Below are 17,062 nucleotides of genomic sequence, written 5' to 3'. Positions count from 1 at the left end.
TGAAGAACTTCTAAACTTAAAGGAAAATATACAAATTCTCTATTTTTTTTTATAAGACTCTATTTACTAGGCTTTGATATCCCTAACTTACATTTTACAAAACATTCATCCATATTCTATATGTTTCAAAATAAAAACCTAATACTTTGTAATAAATGTTAAAATATGTCTTTAAAATAAAACATCTTATAAATATTTAAAAACTATCTCAAACATTCATAAACTTAGAATTTTTATAAAACTTTTTAAAATAAAATATCAATCAAAAAAAATTATTACCTTTTCTTATTTTCTGATTTAAACCTTCTTTTCATACTTTCAAATTATAACTTAAATATATATAATATATTTTTCCTTTAATCAATAATTTAAAAAAAAAAAATTATTATTAACATTTTAAAATTATTTATGTTAGAGCCCCAAAAACATTTCAATGCTTATTAATAATTTTAAATTTTTATTTTATAATTATTAATAAAAATATTATTATAAATTTTAAATTAATATTAATATACCATTAGTAATCACTTAATAAAATCTGTCTTTGTCTGAAAGCTCCAAATCTGTCTTACTAGGAATCTCTTGGGGATCGTGTGGGTGACTAATCAACTCGAAGAGAACTTTTTTACCTGGGCTTTCGTCTGTATCACAAAATTGGAAAGGTCGAGTGATAGCCTAACTCATAAGAAAAATTAAGTCAGGATGAGAACTTAAATTGGCTGATTTTACAAACTATGGATGAGAAACCCACCACCTAAATTTCAAACACCCCTCATTTTATATATATATATACCAACTATTTCAGACACCCCTCCCCTCATCTTCTTTTTTCCCCTCCCCTCATCTTCTTTTTTTATATTATATAGAGAGGGGTACTCTCCTCCAGAGTATTATGATTAGTGTAAGGTTTAAAAATGATATTTATTTTTGAATCATGATTACTAATCTAAAGTTAAAAATGAGATTTAATTTTGAATTACGTTTTGGGTGATTCTTTCATTTTTGAAAAGCATTCATCGTTGTCATCATGAACCAAGCATTCCTCGCACTACATATTCCTATATTAACTAAAAACATGAAATGGTGAAACCCGTGGTGGCATGTGTCACAACCAAAAATATTGATAAACGGTATGTACATTGAAATCATCGGAAGCATTACATTCACCATAACTTTAGGTCTTCCTTCAATCGTTGGCGGAGTTGTTCGAGCTCGCCCTCACCCCACCGTAGTTTCGGACAGTCAACAGCATAAAGATAGTTTAACAACATTAAATGTTTTGCACCGGACAACTCTAGCATCTCATGGCATCCATCCACGTCTAGCTTACTGAGCTTCTTGAGCTGTTCCAACCCCGGAATGCTCCTCAGCCTTTTGCATCCAGAAGCATTCAATTTCTCCAAAGATATCAACATCTCAAGATTTGGCAGCTTCTCTAGTCTTTCACACCCAACAACATGTAGCGTCTTCAGCTTCTTGAGCTGTCCCAACCCCGGAATGCTCCTCAGCATTTTGCATCTAGAAGCATTCAATTTCTCCAAAGATATCAACATCTCAAGATTTGGCAGCTCCTCTAACCTTACACACCCATAAACACATAGCTGCTTCAGCTTCTTGAGCTGTCCCAACCCCGGAATTCTCCTCAGCCTTTTGCATCCAGAAGCATTCAATTTCTCCAAAGATATCAACATCTCAAGATTTGGCAGCTTCTCTAGTCTTTCACACTCACTAATGTTCAGATATTGAAGTTTTGATAAACCACAAAGCCCACCTATTTGTGTCAATTTCCCACATTTAGGCAAGTACAGGCGTTGAAGGTTTGGGCAAACACACTCTGGAATGAATACCTCCGATATTTCTGTACCAGCCAGACATATCTCCTCGAGCGCGAGCATGCATTTGCCATCATCATGGAAGGACTCCAACTTATTCAAATCTCTACGCGTTTTTCTTTCTTCTTCAATCTTCTTAAATGGCAGTTCCAGCAACGGACCAGACGACACCTCTAAACTTCGAAGATTGTTCATCCTCAGAAGGTGTTGTGGTAAGGATTCTATCCCACACCCCTGGATAGTCAACATTTCCAACTGAGACAACGGTGGAAAGTGATTGGGCAAGTATTTCAATCTATGCGCTGCACGGATATGCAAATTTTTCAAGCTCCTGAGGTTAGACAGTGAAAGAGGAAGCAGGACTTCCAAGAAATAGCTACCTATTGACAGAGCTTCTAAATTGCATAGGTTCCCAATCCAGTTGGGCAATTCTTTTAATTGCGTTCTCATCATGTCTAATTCTTTCAAGGACCGTTGATGTTCGATCTGGGGGGGCAATTCTGTCACATTTCTACACTCTGAGATATTCAAGTATTCCAGGGTTGTAATATTTCCAAGTGTGGCGCTGGAGAGGATCAGCTTGTGGCAACTTCTCAAATCTAGACTTTTGAGTCCAGTTAAATTGCCAAAAGATTCTGGAAGCATCTGCAAACTCTCGGCCCGTCTCAATTTAATGCGCTGGAGGTTTGTTAGCCTTCCAAAAGAATCAGGCAGCGAGATCATTTTGTTGCAGCCCTGTAAGCATAAGTATTTCAAGGAGCGCAGTTCACAAAATTCTTCCGGCAAGCTTTTGAGCGAGGCTTCGATGGTAATATTTTCAAGGTACTGGAGCTGTCCTATGGACTTGGGAAACTTTGAAAACTTTGAAAATGAAGACTTGATACGTAGTTCTCGCAACTGAAGAGGAGGCTGCAATGTTTGGCATTTCAGGTATCAGAAAGACGTAAATGATGATTTTGGCGTACAAATGAAATGAAGTTACAAAAGAAAAATAAGCATACCCGAGATTCCTCCTCCCACAACGATTTGAAGCTCTGCCCGGCTATTTCTAAAACTCTTAAGTTCTCCATCGGTATCCACTCAGGCAGGCAAGAGTATGGACAATTATGCCAACGGAGCCATCTGAGATTTGGTGACCACGTTTTGTCCAATATGCATTCTAAATAATAACCATCTGCAGTTGCAACAAACTGCAAATTCGAAATGCCACAAAAACGAGAATCATCTCTCCGTCTGTTGCGCCGTGGCTTTGCCATATCTGAACGCCGCGACGACCAACTGTTGTAATTACAACCAAGCATCCTAATCCCTCGAACTTCGGTCATTATCTGCTCACATATGAAAAGTATACAATATCACAATTGTAGATCTTTATTTCGAAAAAGCAAATATATTTCTTGTGAATACAGAAACTTTAAAATTCAAATTTAATCCGAATCCAAGGGTTTGAATGATCGAAGCACTTACAGGTGACGATTGCTCCAGCAAATCATCGATGTCCTTCGTCGATTGCTGCCAAAGACGACGGGTCCCTAATCCCTGCGCAATATTTCTTGCCAGGTCACGAAAGTGATCATGCATTCTAATGTTATTTTTAGCGTCCACTTCAAGCAGACACTTGTCCTGTAGATTTTCAATCCCCGTCAAACCCCATATTCTGATGGCACGATCTCTTTCTTCTCCTAGGAAAAAGGAAGCAATGTCTAAAAATATATGTTGATCATCTGAACTGAGCTTGTCGTAACTTATTTTAAGACTCTCTCGTATCTCAGTTCCAGGCAGTACCTTTTCAAGTTCATCCACTGTCTCTTGCCAATAAGATTCATTCCGTCCACAAACAAGAGCCCCGAATACTTTGAGCGACAATGGCAATCCATCGCACGATTTTACAAATCGTTTTACCAGATCTTCAAATTCTGGTGATGGAAATCGCTGATTCAAGGCATAGCAACAGAAGAGCTCTTTGGAATGTGATTCACTCAATCCCTTCAGATAATAAATTGAGGACTCTAACACCCCTGAACTTCTGAGGACGTGCTTGTCCCTGGAGGTAACTAAAATCAAGCTCTCAGGGCCAAGGATATCCCTAATTGGCAAAAATGCATCCAATTGAGATGCATGATCTATATCATCTAGAACTATAAGACCATGAAAAGACGAGAGATACTTCAAAAGTATTCCTAACCCTTCAGCAGGATTCTCAATTTTGCAATTTTTTTTACCTATGAAGGCTTCCAAGAGATTTGTCTGTAAAAGAGTTATAGGATTTTGTCTTACATCAAATAAAAACGAGGATTTAGTGTAATCTGATCTTCTACGGTTGAACAATTCCTTGGCTAGGGTGGTTTTCCCAACGCCACCCACACCCACAATGCCCACAACCTTGCAGCGCTCATGATTGGATAGGGCCCTCTTTTCAAAATTTTCATATTCAGCAACTTTGAGATCCAACCCAGTTGGATGTTTTGCCACATGCACCAATGGCTTTGGAATTATTTTCAGAACTTCTTTCACTACATTGTCCAGTTTCTCAAATTCGTCGTTCTCGTTCCTGAATTGAGTAAACAAAACAAGTGAGAAACGAATTGAGTAAACAAAACCAGTGAGAAACGCTTACTAATGTAAACTAAGGGAATCCAACAAATGAAAACTAAGACGGATGTTAAGGGACAGGAGGAGATGCAGCTCACCCAATCTCGCAACCGCTTAAATCGGCAACTCTAGAAAGTGCGCCTCTCCATTTCTGAATATTGTCAGAGCTGTAGCGTGGCTTCTGTTCACCAGTTTTAGGATCAAGTGTAGTTTTCTTTGCAAGATCTCGCAGGGCATCAGCGTACGCTCCGTCTTTGACATTATAACGGACCACCGAAGGTTGAACCTTGTAAAAAACTGGAAGAATGGCTTTCCCTGACTCTACCATGAGCAGAAGTTCATCCAAGCACCACCAAGATTCGGCATACCTTGGTGAAAAGATTGCAATGTGAACAGACGCACCACGGATAGCCTCTATTATCTGGTGAGAAATGTTTTGTCCCTTCTCCATCTCTTCCTTGTCGAAAAAGACTCTCATTAATCCATTGGAAGTAAGGCGCCGGTACAGATATCTGGCGGCCATTTCACCATCCGGACCGCGGTGATTAATGAACAGATCCCAAGGAGTACAAGAAGTCGAGGCAGAAGAGGAGGCCATGGAAGAGGAAGCAGCAGAACCTTGAGCGGATATAGTTAGATTTGCCATTGGTACTGAAATGTGGAAATGTATGAACTGATAAACGGGATAATAATAATAAGATGGAAAGCTTCAATGGAATTCAAAGTTTATGTCGAAATGCACGAGAATGCCGTTTAAAAATGCAGTGGACGCGTTGAACAATGATACTTTGGATACCATAGACGCGTGACCAAGACGCGTATTTAAAGGTGCGGTGCAGATAAGAGATGCCATTTCTTGGCCACCAACGCGCGAAGTCGTACGACGTCCACAAATATGGTCCACTACTTTTAGTCTATGGCCGACCAACATGTGAAGAGGGAAGACTCCAGGCATGATTTCCTTTTACAACTTGATGATATTCCTTACGTAGTAGTCTATACTGCGACTTTTTTGAGATGATATGACATCTCTATGCATGCCATACATAGCCATTGACATCGTTATGAAATCGGATTTTTCCAATTTCGTTGACCTAACACTTTCTCGGCAATTGTACCTTTCTCTGTTTCCGGCGTAGCACTCCGGCGGCGCGTCCGTCCAGCTGCACTTCGTACCGAAAGAGGTAACCAGTCATATATTGGGTATTTAATGCCTTCAGAGCAGCACGCGACTTAACGCGATAACACGGGAGCGGGCAAATTCGGCATTAAATAATATTTGCCCGCTCCCGTATTATCGAGCTAAGTGGCGTGCTGCTCTGAAGACATTAAATACCTAATATATAGCTGGTTAGCTCCAGCCCACTTCGTACCTGGTTATCTGTCCATACTGACACCGAAAAGCACGAGTACATCGACACTTCAATGCCACAACGACCAAATTCCTCGTGCTTCTACACTTTTTAATCATTTTAAATTTCATAAACATGCTTTCTGCTTTTTTCTCCGGCGTCTTACATTTTTGAATTTTTGTAAATTTCGTAAAACTGCTCTCAGCTTTCTTTGGCATCTCTATTCGCATAGTGATCTAAGTGGCTAGGAGATCTCAGGAGAGGGTGATGGTCCTTTTGTAGCTGTCTTTCAATAGGTATCAGCGTTTTTCATTTACGCAATTTTTCCCTATTTACATTAAATAATGGTGCTAGTAACTCGCTCTGAAATAGATGTTTCTAAAATTTCTTTTTAGAAATTTATATTTATAAGATTTGAATGTTTATAAATATGGTTCTGGTTTTATTGATCGTATGTTCGCAGTTTTTATATGTGCAATCGTCTACTACAGACTTCAGAGTGGTTTCCCCGTTTTGAAATCTTGTTATATTGATTTACAGTCAAACATTTCTCATGAAAGTTGAGAATCTGTGCTGCAAGAGCATGGAGATTCTGGAGAAAAGATTCGAGATCACCAATTTAGTAGTATATCGTTTGTGAATGTCTCAAGGGCCTTAATAATGATAGGCAGTTTTTAGTGAATAAAAATCTGTTGGAAGTTCAGGTTGTATGTGGGCCTCACACTCCATACCAAATAACCTCATACTTAGACATTTCGCACTATGCAAATAAATTTCACTTTTTCTTGTCTTAACACATGACCGAATTCTGAAGTATTGCATATATCCTTTTTTTTTTTGGGACATATTGCAGATTGATGAAGCGATGAATGCCATGACAACATGACAACATTCTAATGGTGATGCATAAAAATATGGAAGATAAAACATCACTGACTATGAGAAAAGCTAACCAATAATCCGCACTGTGCTGACCAACGTAGTAAAGGAATTGAGTGAACGTGTATATGATATCATGAAAATCATTGATGTTATTGGAATTAAAATGTAGCTGTAGGCTGTAACTACTATGCTATGTAGTGATATTACAAATCTAGTGAAATAACAAAAAAAAATGTTGTTATATTAGTATTGTTAAAAAGAAAGCGCTAGGTGGTGCCGCACCTCGCTACAAGCGGTTGGAAGATCACCGCAGGTGTAGGGGCGTGACAGTTGGTATCAAAGCTTGGTCGGAGCTGGTGAGCAAAGGTTGCTCGTGACGAAGTACAGGTTTGAAGCTGATGAGCTGGGTTGCTCGTGACAGTGGACAACAAGGCATGGCAAGTTTGGGAGAAGGTGGAAGGAAGCTCTTGCTTACCTTGGATAGGTTGAAAAGGTTGAAGGAAGAGAGGCCCCGAATCCGTGAAGAACTTGAAACATTGGAAAAGAATGTTGAGGAAGAGCTTCTTCGACTCGGTTGGGCAATGGAGCAAGGTGAAGTTGCAGATTGTGCTAACAAGGAAGAGGAAGCCGTGATAGATGAAGATGTTGCAGACATGACTACGATGGAGGATGAACTTGAGGATGATCAAGTTGGACCAGGATCGTGCAGTTTGTCAACATGGATGAATGAGGAGGAGCCTCATGATGATGAAGTAAGTGATGATACTTGTGTTTCATTTGGGCATTTGGGAGATGGACCGTGTGCAGGAAAGGGCAAAGCCAGTTTGCCTATGCTATGGAGGATCTTACCATGGATGACTATGATGGAACCTTGTATGGAAGAGCAAGGATTGTCAACCGTTGCAGGGCTTGTTGGGGCTACTTGTGACCTTGTGATGGAAGGTGCAAGGACCCGGGACAAGGGTGGAACTTGATGATCGTTGTGGAAGATTGGGTCATGCTTTAGCCACTTTGGCTAAGTGCCCGGCATGACTCATGGACAGACTGAGGAGGGCACACGCTTGTGATGTTTTGGGTGGACTTCTCATGGCCAAGACCAAGAGCAAGTCTTGATGGACACTTTGGTGGAGGAGCTATGATGAAGGGACTCATGACATGATGATGAGATGGTTGGGTGACCGAGTTCACTAAACCGAAGATCGAAGACTTGGATGAGATGGCCAGATGTTGTGATGTGTCTACTTGGTTGGACTACATGGGCAGCTTAGTCATGGACATCAGGTTGGAGACTTGAAGACATGAAGCATGGCAGACCTATGCAAGGACATTGTGTGGAAGCACTTGTAGAGATGTCAAGGGACATCCAAAGAGGAGTGCTAGGGCAAGAATGTTATGCAGGAAGACTTGCTAGTGTGACATGGGAACTTGAGGATGGCACATTGCAGATGATGAAGAGGACTTCATGGACCTGAATGAGGCACATCAAGAGTTGATAAGATTGGAAACTTAAGGATGGCGCATTGCAGATGATGAAAAGGACTTCATGGACCTGAATGGGGCACATCAAGAGTTGATGAGATTGGGAACTTGAGGATGGCACATTACAGATGATGAAGAGGACTTCATGGACCTGAATGGGGCACATCGAGAGTTGATTAAAGACTTGGATGGACTTGTGAGCAGCTATGGAGCATTCCTACTACATGGGGGATGGGTTATGGAGCTCATGAGGACATGAGATTGTTGTGACTTTTAGAGACTTCATGTATGGTGGACTTAAAGGTCTAATGCATTGAGGAGCTGAGGCCAGATGACTTTGATGCAGTATGAGATGCATAAAGTGCATGGACATGGCTTGGGAGAACTTGATGTAGAGGATCGATAAGAGACACTTTGAGGTGATGAAGTTACAATGATGATGATGATGCTTTGGTGATACACTTGAGCATGGGTTGAGCCGAGACTCAACTACTTTCTACACATGGGAGCTGATTTGATCGAGGATCATGGGCAGCACATGGGTAGATGAGACAAGTGCATACTTGTTTCTACGAAGACTTGAGGGTGGCGCATTGCAGATGATGAAGAGAGCTTCATGGACCTGAATGGGGCACATCAAGGGTCGGTTTGAGGAGATGTTCTCCTCACTTGGAGGAGACACACATATGGGCAACATGTTGCAGATGATATGGATGGAGTTTCCATGGACCTGAGCATGGATTATGGAGATACATACTTTGGTATGGTGAGCTTGGTGGCAGCGGTCACTAGGCCGGGACATAGTGGAGAAAGAGTCTCTACATATGTTGCAAGGATGTTTGCCTTGTGTAGAAAGGTCGACATCCTGGATGATGATGATCTTGGTGGGTGGCTACCGAGATGGTATTTTGTCGAGGACGACAACGATTTCCAGTGGGGGAGAATGTAACGCCCTGCGTTCTTGGGCACGGGCGCGCGCTCCCTCCGTCACAAGAAAATCAACTAAGACGCAGCGCTCCATAACGACGAGCCATCCATAACGACATGTGCGCGCGAGTATGGAGGGATGTTCGCGTTTATATATGGTAAATGGACAGCGTTCGAGCCGACCATGAGCGCACCCACGCATCGGGCGAGCCGACGGTGAGGACGAGCGCTAGGTGGGCGAAGTGTTGAAGATTTTGGAGGTCGGCCAAGCGTTGAAGCAGCGACCTTCCATGCGTATCCTTATATGCGATATTAAACAATACTTGCAAGCTGACATGTATGTGGGGGCATGTTATTACGATTTGGGGAGTCGGCCTTATGGCTGTACGCACCCTTTGAAGACGCAATGACATGTGTATATATATGGCACGTAGGGAGGCCATTTAAACCATCGAATCATACGCTCATACCTTCGCATAAGAAGACAAGAAGTGCGCAGTTTTAAGGAAGAAATGCGCATTCCTCATGCGCATTAGATTTGAGAGACTTCGCAAGTAGTCTTGGTGGATGGTTGGTATGTGTACGGTATGTTGGTAAATTCTTGGGTACAGTTTCGTGCAGGATTTGGTGGAAAGGTTGGGTGGCTCGGGTGAGCACCTCTTCTTGTGCAAAGGTGCACGACACGTTGTAAAAGGCAGGTGGCCTGTCTATTGTAAAATTCGGTTAAGTGTGAGACTTGGTTCGGCCAAGACACACTGTTGTATTGTAATCTGATATTCTTAATAAAATTGTCGGGCAGACTCACATTACGGGGAGTTGTCCCTCCCTTTATACTTGTTTGCAATTGTTGATGATCTTGGTTAATTGCATGATGATGAATGAGTATGGGCTTCATTAAAGTATAAAGGATAATGCTTTATTCAGTTGCAAAAACATAAGCTAAGTATGTTCATGTTGAAGTAGGCGTAGTCCACGGGTGTTAGTATTGTTAAAAAGAAAGCGCTCGGTGGTGCCGCACCTCGCTACAAGCGGTTGGAAGATCATCGCAAGTGTAGGGGCGTGACAATTTATATAAAGCTTAACTTTTAAAATCCTTCAATTTTTTCCTTTATTACGATGGCAAAAATGAATCACCCTTAATACAAATAATAATTATATATTAAAATGGGTTGTATAAAAGTAAATGCACAGTTAAAATATACTATCTAAAAGCTTGAACCCCTTTCCATGTCACCGTATAAAGTGAAACACTCTATATAAAAATATAATTTTTTTAATTTTAAAATATAATTGGTATAAAACGAAATAAGTAAAATATAATATTTAAAAGTTCGATGTCTTAATATATGTGATTATTATAAATGGAAATAATTTATATTGATGTAAATTCATTATAGTTTTAGATTTATTAAATATTTAGAGTGGTTAATTTTTTTTGGAAGTGCAAATGTTTTTTAAAGTATAAAAGTTGAAGAAAAGTTTAAATTTTGAGATATTTGATTATTCTCCTTGGTTAACAAATCTGAGGTTAAGATAGATATAAATTTGAGATTAAGATGTATACATGTTCTTTATTTATATATATATAATATATCAATTTTATTGAGAGGAATTATATATCTCTTTTATTTTGAGAACCACACGCACAAGAGTAGATCCATCTTAATTTTGGATCTATGAAGCTTCAAGAGTGATCAAATTTATTGAGGTACAAAAGCCTTTTAGAGTGCAAAAGAGATTTGATCCCTATAGATCTTTAATAGATGTAAAGTTAACATGGATCTATGGTGGTTCTTTATGTATATACACCATATATTAACCATATATCACCGGCACATCTCCATCATTTTCAATAGCATATATATATATATATATATATATATATATATATGAATGTGTATCATATATCAACTCCACACTAAACATGGAAGAGATTTCACATCCTCTTTATTTTGAGCAACACGCCAATAAAATGTTCAAATAATATAATTCTTTGTAATATTGTAATTTTTCATTATTTAAATTGCATTTTTAAATGCATAAATGGATTCAATACTTTAAAATTCTCCTTCCACATTTTAGTTATGTAGATAGAGTACACAGAGTAAACTTATAGCTCAAAAAAGCCTTTCACAAAAAGTTGATCAAAAATTATATTTTTGTCAAAAATTATAATAATTAGATCAGACTAATTGTTTTAATTTTGAGAAATTTCTTGTTTTTAATTGTTTTATATAATATACATATAGTTGACATTAGAATATTTTATTCAATATTAACATTGAAATATCTTGTTTTCAATTGTATTATATAATATGTGAAATATTTTACCTTAAAGATGCAAAATAAAATATTTTATCTTTTTTTTTTTTTAACTATTGGGAAACATATTATAACTTAGTTTTCAAAAAAACATGTAGGTTAACTCATTATTTTTTTTTGCTAAAGCAAGAGACGGTCCTTCTATTATCTTAGGAAAAAGAATGATTTACACAGGTTACATCAAACGCATAGAGGCGCAGACTCCCACAAAGGGAGAGAGAAAATACTCAAAGTACCCAAACAACCCTCCAAAAAACAAACAGAAACAATGACAAGATAGCCCTAGAACCGAAAGCGGGCAAGTGGAATCAAAGTCCGCTTCCCGAACCCACCATTGATTTGACTCCTAACAAACCGGTAGTCAAAAATCAACCCGCGTGGAGGCAAAGCTGCACGATCAACGCTGACCATCGATCTCTTCATTTTGATCCAACGACTGGTGTCCATATCGCGCGGCTTAAAAGCCCGCTATTTACCACGCGATGAAGGCGGTTTGCTTTTTCGTTCCTCCGCCACGTGGTGCTTCCTGAGTGGAATCGCTGGCTTTTCATAAAAACCGCCTTTGGTTTGGATGGCGCCCGATGAAGGTGGTAAACCATTAGTGGTTTTATCCTTTCAGGCCCACCAACTAGCACGCCAAATGTTGGCCGTTGATCTTCCTCCTCCGGATCTGACAGCCACAGAACCAATCGGACCGCACATCCGCTCGCTGCTTACCCAACGATGAAGGCGGTTATCCCTGTTCATCCCCTTCCCCGCACCACTAGCTGAATGACATCTCTTGTCATCCGAGGACATCTCGAGCAGTGTTTGCCCCCGGTAATTTCTTCCTATGGCCTTCCCCGCATTGCACGAGGAAGACATAGCCGGAAGGGTGGCCTCCTGCCTGGAATGCATTATGAGTGGAGTTTGCGTACATGTAATCCCTTCTCCTGTGCGCAGAAATCTATTGTCTCGATTGCTACCTTTGTTTCTCGAAGCACCCTCAGAGAACCATCTGTGCCTTTCCTTTGATAAACTACTTGAGGTGAACTTATTCATCGTTGACATGAAGTAAGATTCTGATACTGCTGTTTGTCACTGAGGGCCCGGGAAGAGCATTCCTCCTTCATCCTGTCGTCCGTTACCTCCTCCCACCTGCAGCATAAGTCGATATGCTTGTTTCGAACTCCCTCATTGGCAAGCCAGTCCTCCACTTTGTTGGCTTCCAAGCGAACATGCACCAACCTAAGAGTTCTCAGAACTCTTAGGTGTGATTGGATTCTTTGGTAGACTTGCAGAAGTCGCCAGTTTCCTGAGATTTTCTCAGGTGCAGCACTAGCGTTTATCCTCTTCATCGAATTAATGACTAATTCCAAGTCGGCCTCTATGATGACATTGTGAATGTTGTACTTGAGCAGTATTTCCAAGCCCAATTCCATCGCCATGAGCTCAGCCATATTGTTGGTTGCTTTTCCTAGATAACTGTGGAAGATGACCTGTATATTTCCTTCCTCATCCCTCATGACCCCTCCATAACCTGCTTCTCCTAGATTTCCTTTTGAAGCCCCATCGATGTTAAATTTTAAAAAACCATGAGGAGGGGGTTGCCAGAAAGCCTTATCTGCTGAGTTCTTCTTGTTGATCTGCTTAGAACACTGAGGGAGACGAACCTTGAGCTCTAACTTTTCCAGGATTCTGGCCTCTCTTTGTCCAATGGGTTTTTTGGTATCAACACCTCCTAGGATATGAACAGTCTCTTTGAGTTGCTTAAGGATTAGCTTTAGGATGCTGCTCACTGGGCTCGCCTTGTCCTTGAAAATCCTGTTGTTGCGCTCCTTCCAAACATTCCAGATTAAGAACCCTGGGGTCAGCTCCCAGGCGGAGGTTATTGTCTCATTATCCGAAAAAAATTTCCGCCAGTTTTTCAATGTAGCAATGATGTCATTTACCTGTCTGTCTGTCTGCTTGAAGACATCTCCAACCCAGTTCCAAAGTATTGTAGTGAAAGAGCATCTATTCAGTAGATGATTAGTGGTTTCTTCCTGTTGTGACATCTTGAGGGGCCAACAAAGCCTTTTTTTCTTAGGTTATCCCATGTCAGAATCTTGCCCTGTTTAGGTTAACTCATTATTATTATTCAAGGAAATGGAGTATTTTATCTATGTGCCATATTGTCCTTTTTTTTTCTAATATCCCACCTTGAAATATTTGTATCATTCATATTTTTTAAATCCCACACTTAACAACTTCATATTAAGAATTGAATGAATTTCAATATCCTTCTTATTAGTAGTAATTGATCTTTTTCACTTTTAATTATTTTTTATGATATAAATTATTATGTTTAAAGTTGATATTGAAATATTTTATTTATAGTCAAAAATAATTTTTTTTTTTCATTTTTTTTTTCTATTAGTTAATATGAATATTTAAATATTTTATTTAAGGTTTATATAAAAATATTTTTAAAAGTAAAGGAATTACATGTCCTTCTCACATTTAGAAGTAAATATATAAGATATCTTTTATTTTTATTTAAAGATTTCTTATATAAAATTATGTTTTTTAAGTATATATCTCTAAATATTTTATTTATGGTAAAAAATAAAATATTCTCTTTAATATATGTCAACTCTATGTTAAAATGAAAAACAATCATACTTATCCTATTTTATAGATTTTTTGTTTTTTGTTTTTTCATTTGTATTTTTTTTTTGGTTAAAAACTGATAATGTCGTTTATGCTATGGCTACCTCTTGTCACAATTGTCCTCAAGGGAAATCGAGACTATTGATGTTTGATAATATTCTAGATTTATCAAAATGTTAACAACTAGCACTACCAAGTCTATCCCAACTAAAATCAACTAAACTACTAAAAGTGAAATACATGCACCGAGTGACTAAATATAACATCAAGTATCAGATGAAGTAACTGGGGCTAGATCCTTAACATGGGTTCTTGCTAATGTCGAAGGTTTCATACCACATTGGATATTTCCTTCTATGTGAGCAAGATGAACATCCAAACTTCCAAGGTAGGAGCATTGATGACATTGAACATGTTGGATTTCATTCATATTAGATATTTAATCATTGTGGTCTTTATGTTTTTCCTTCGTGACCCTACCTAAGAGTGCCTTTATTTGCCAGTGGAAGGTGATGGAATCCAAATATTGGCTCTGCCTTTTCCTAATATGTCTAGGTTTAGGAATCAAATTGGCTACTTCAGCTTGAATTTTAGATTATGAGTAGGATTGGCGGTCATTAAAGGTCAAGGCTTCAAGTTGATAAATTTCCTCTTTGATTTCTAGAGGAGTGGAAGAGTGAAAAATGGTTGTTTCATTTTAGGCTTGGGCTTGGGATCATGGTTGGCCCTATGAACCTCTTCCACTAGACTCCCAATGGTAGCACATCCTCTTTAGGATCATGCTATGTCGAGTTATCAAGAATCATTATAAAAATATCACCTTGAATTCCTAGAAACTTGAGGGGCTATAAAATAGAGAATTAAATAGAAACAAAGCCCAAGAAAACTCGAATTTCCAGGGGAGTTTGTATCGACTTATTGTGAGATGGAGCGTGTGAGGGGAGGAAAATAAAGGACTCCAAGTAGGGTCCAACAAGCACAAAGATACATGAATACCAAAACCAATTCTCACCCCCACTTTGCTTTAAGAAATACATACTAGTAACTTCCAAATAGAAGGGAAACTATTAGAAATGTTGACAAAGCATAAGGAATTGAAAATAGGATGAATTACCTAGTGTTGGTTGGCCTATCAAGCTTGAACTTGTGTTGTCATGAGTATGAGTTGACGGTTGTCACCACCTTCCCTTACATGAGTTGTCACAGTAATTTCCATAGTCATCCCAAAGAGTTGCTCAACTATTGTCTTTGGACTTCTCCCATCGCTACTGCTCAGCATCTAGAACATGCATTGGATATTGACATCCCCAAATACTAAACCTCTAGGAATTACCATGCATGCCAAGCCTTTCCCATGTAAATATGTCGTGCTCCACACCATATTCGTAACACATAACTTGCCACATAACACTAAATCGTGGTAGTCAAGTTCGAGCCCCACATGCCTTGTTTAATGGGAGAATCGTCCCCCCTATAACCAAGGGATGTCGCAAGTGCACTAGTTAAACACAAAACCAAGGTCTCCCAACCAAGAGTGGTTAGACAAAGAGTAGTTTTCCATGTTATTATGAAAGGAAGTAATAGTTGTTTGCATGTGTAAATGTATGGGGTAGGTTGGCCATCTCTGTAACACCCTCCTCCCACATCTATCCAAGCAACTGACCAGACAGGGTAAATATGCAACGAGAGGCCACTATGATATGATTCGACCTCCTATTTCACGTTAAGGAAGTGGAACCGAACGAAACACACCATACAGACATTCAACATCAGCTACATGACCCTCAAGAACTAATCCAATACTTTAGACAGTTTTCCTTGGGGTCCCACTAAACTTTTGGACAACTTAAGTCTCAGCCGCTCCCATACTATAAGCATGAGTGCGACCATAAACCCAAATTCTCTCTCACAGGCTTGTCTACCAGCGACTAGAGAGCAAAATTGTCAGTGCTATGCCAACAACTTCGGGATTTGAACCACTTTTTCAGGCCTAGAGCCCAGGCCATTGCCCACAATTGAACCATCTCTTTAGATCAGTAAAATAACATGGAAATGACAATACTAAAGCAAATACTTGTTCAAGACCTTGAATGGACCCCTACTAGCCATGACAGGAATTTTGTCAAACATATCGTGAATATGTAATCTACAAGTGTAAATAACAGTTTTGAGTATAGGGTTCTCATACTTAGCTGAGAATTGCTAAGAACCATTGATGCCTCAACACATCAACTTCCATTCCATCCCTTGGGTCATAGATACATTGATCATCCAATTACAAGTAAAAACATGATGAGAGTCACACATGGTTGTTGTCATAAAACACATATATAATGAGCATAATAGTAACATAAAGACTCATGAAAGTACAGCCATATAGACCACATAATCCATCAAATTTATCATAGAAATACATTGAGAAATAACATTTCATTAATGATGCAAAATCCAAACTTGGGATGGGACTTCCACGTTCCAACCGACCATAGAATGGCTGAGCCAAATATCTCTTCAGCCATTCATCCCCATGCCATATTCTAAGCATGAATGTGGGATCTCATAGAACACATCAATCAAAACTCATCCATGGCTTCTAGAGGCCATCCACCTCAACCCATAAAACAGTGATTCCACCTCACGGTCGAACATCAAAAAACCATCATTAGATTAGTCTCCATCTAAGCCTTCTAGGACTTCCAAAGCGTTTTTCCAACCAAGGCTTCCAAGACTAGTAACTCAACACACCGCTTATACAGGGCTTCCAAAGCGTTTGTCCAACTAGTTCTTCCAAGACTACTAACTCAACCCACCTATGGATTCCAAAGCGTTTGTCCAACCAAGGCTTACAGGACTAGTAACTCAACCCAAGATGTTACATAGCTTCTAGAGCATTTGTCCAACCAGGGCTTCCAGGACTAGTAACTCAACACAAGCTAAGGAAACATGAGAACCAAACAAAAACAAATAATGAAATTAAACCCACAATCACCATGGCTATCCAGGAAATGGCAAGGCTAGGCGATCCAATGTCAATCCCGACCATAT

General features: G+C 39.3%; 1 protein-coding gene across 1 annotated transcript; it reads right to left on the bottom strand.

The window, feature by feature from the left end:
- Window positions 1–1,155: 1,155 nt before the first annotated feature.
- On the bottom strand, window positions 1,156–5,132 carry LOC149242972 (disease resistance protein RPV1-like). Its single transcript, XM_089367740.1, has 4 exons — window positions 4,523–5,132; window positions 3,300–4,383; window positions 2,834–3,160; window positions 1,156–2,741 (listed from the first exon to the last, which is right to left on the bottom strand). The coding sequence occupies exons 1-4, from the start codon at window positions 5,068–5,070 to the stop codon at window positions 1,164–1,166; spliced, it is 3,537 nt and encodes a 1,178-aa protein (XP_089223866.1). The 5' UTR covers window positions 5,071–5,132; the 3' UTR covers window positions 1,156–1,163.
- Window positions 5,133–17,062: the final 11,930 nt, after the last annotated feature.

Source organism: Pinus tabuliformis, chromosome 8, assembly GCF_031772625.1.
Source record: "Pinus tabuliformis cultivar Carrire ecotype Pingquan chromosome 8, CPIR1, whole genome shotgun sequence".
NCBI lineage: Eukaryota > Viridiplantae > Streptophyta > Pinopsida > Pinales > Pinaceae > Pinus > Pinus tabuliformis.
Note: the sequence above shows the minus strand (reverse complement) of the source record. Positions and strands in the feature narration are given on the sequence as shown.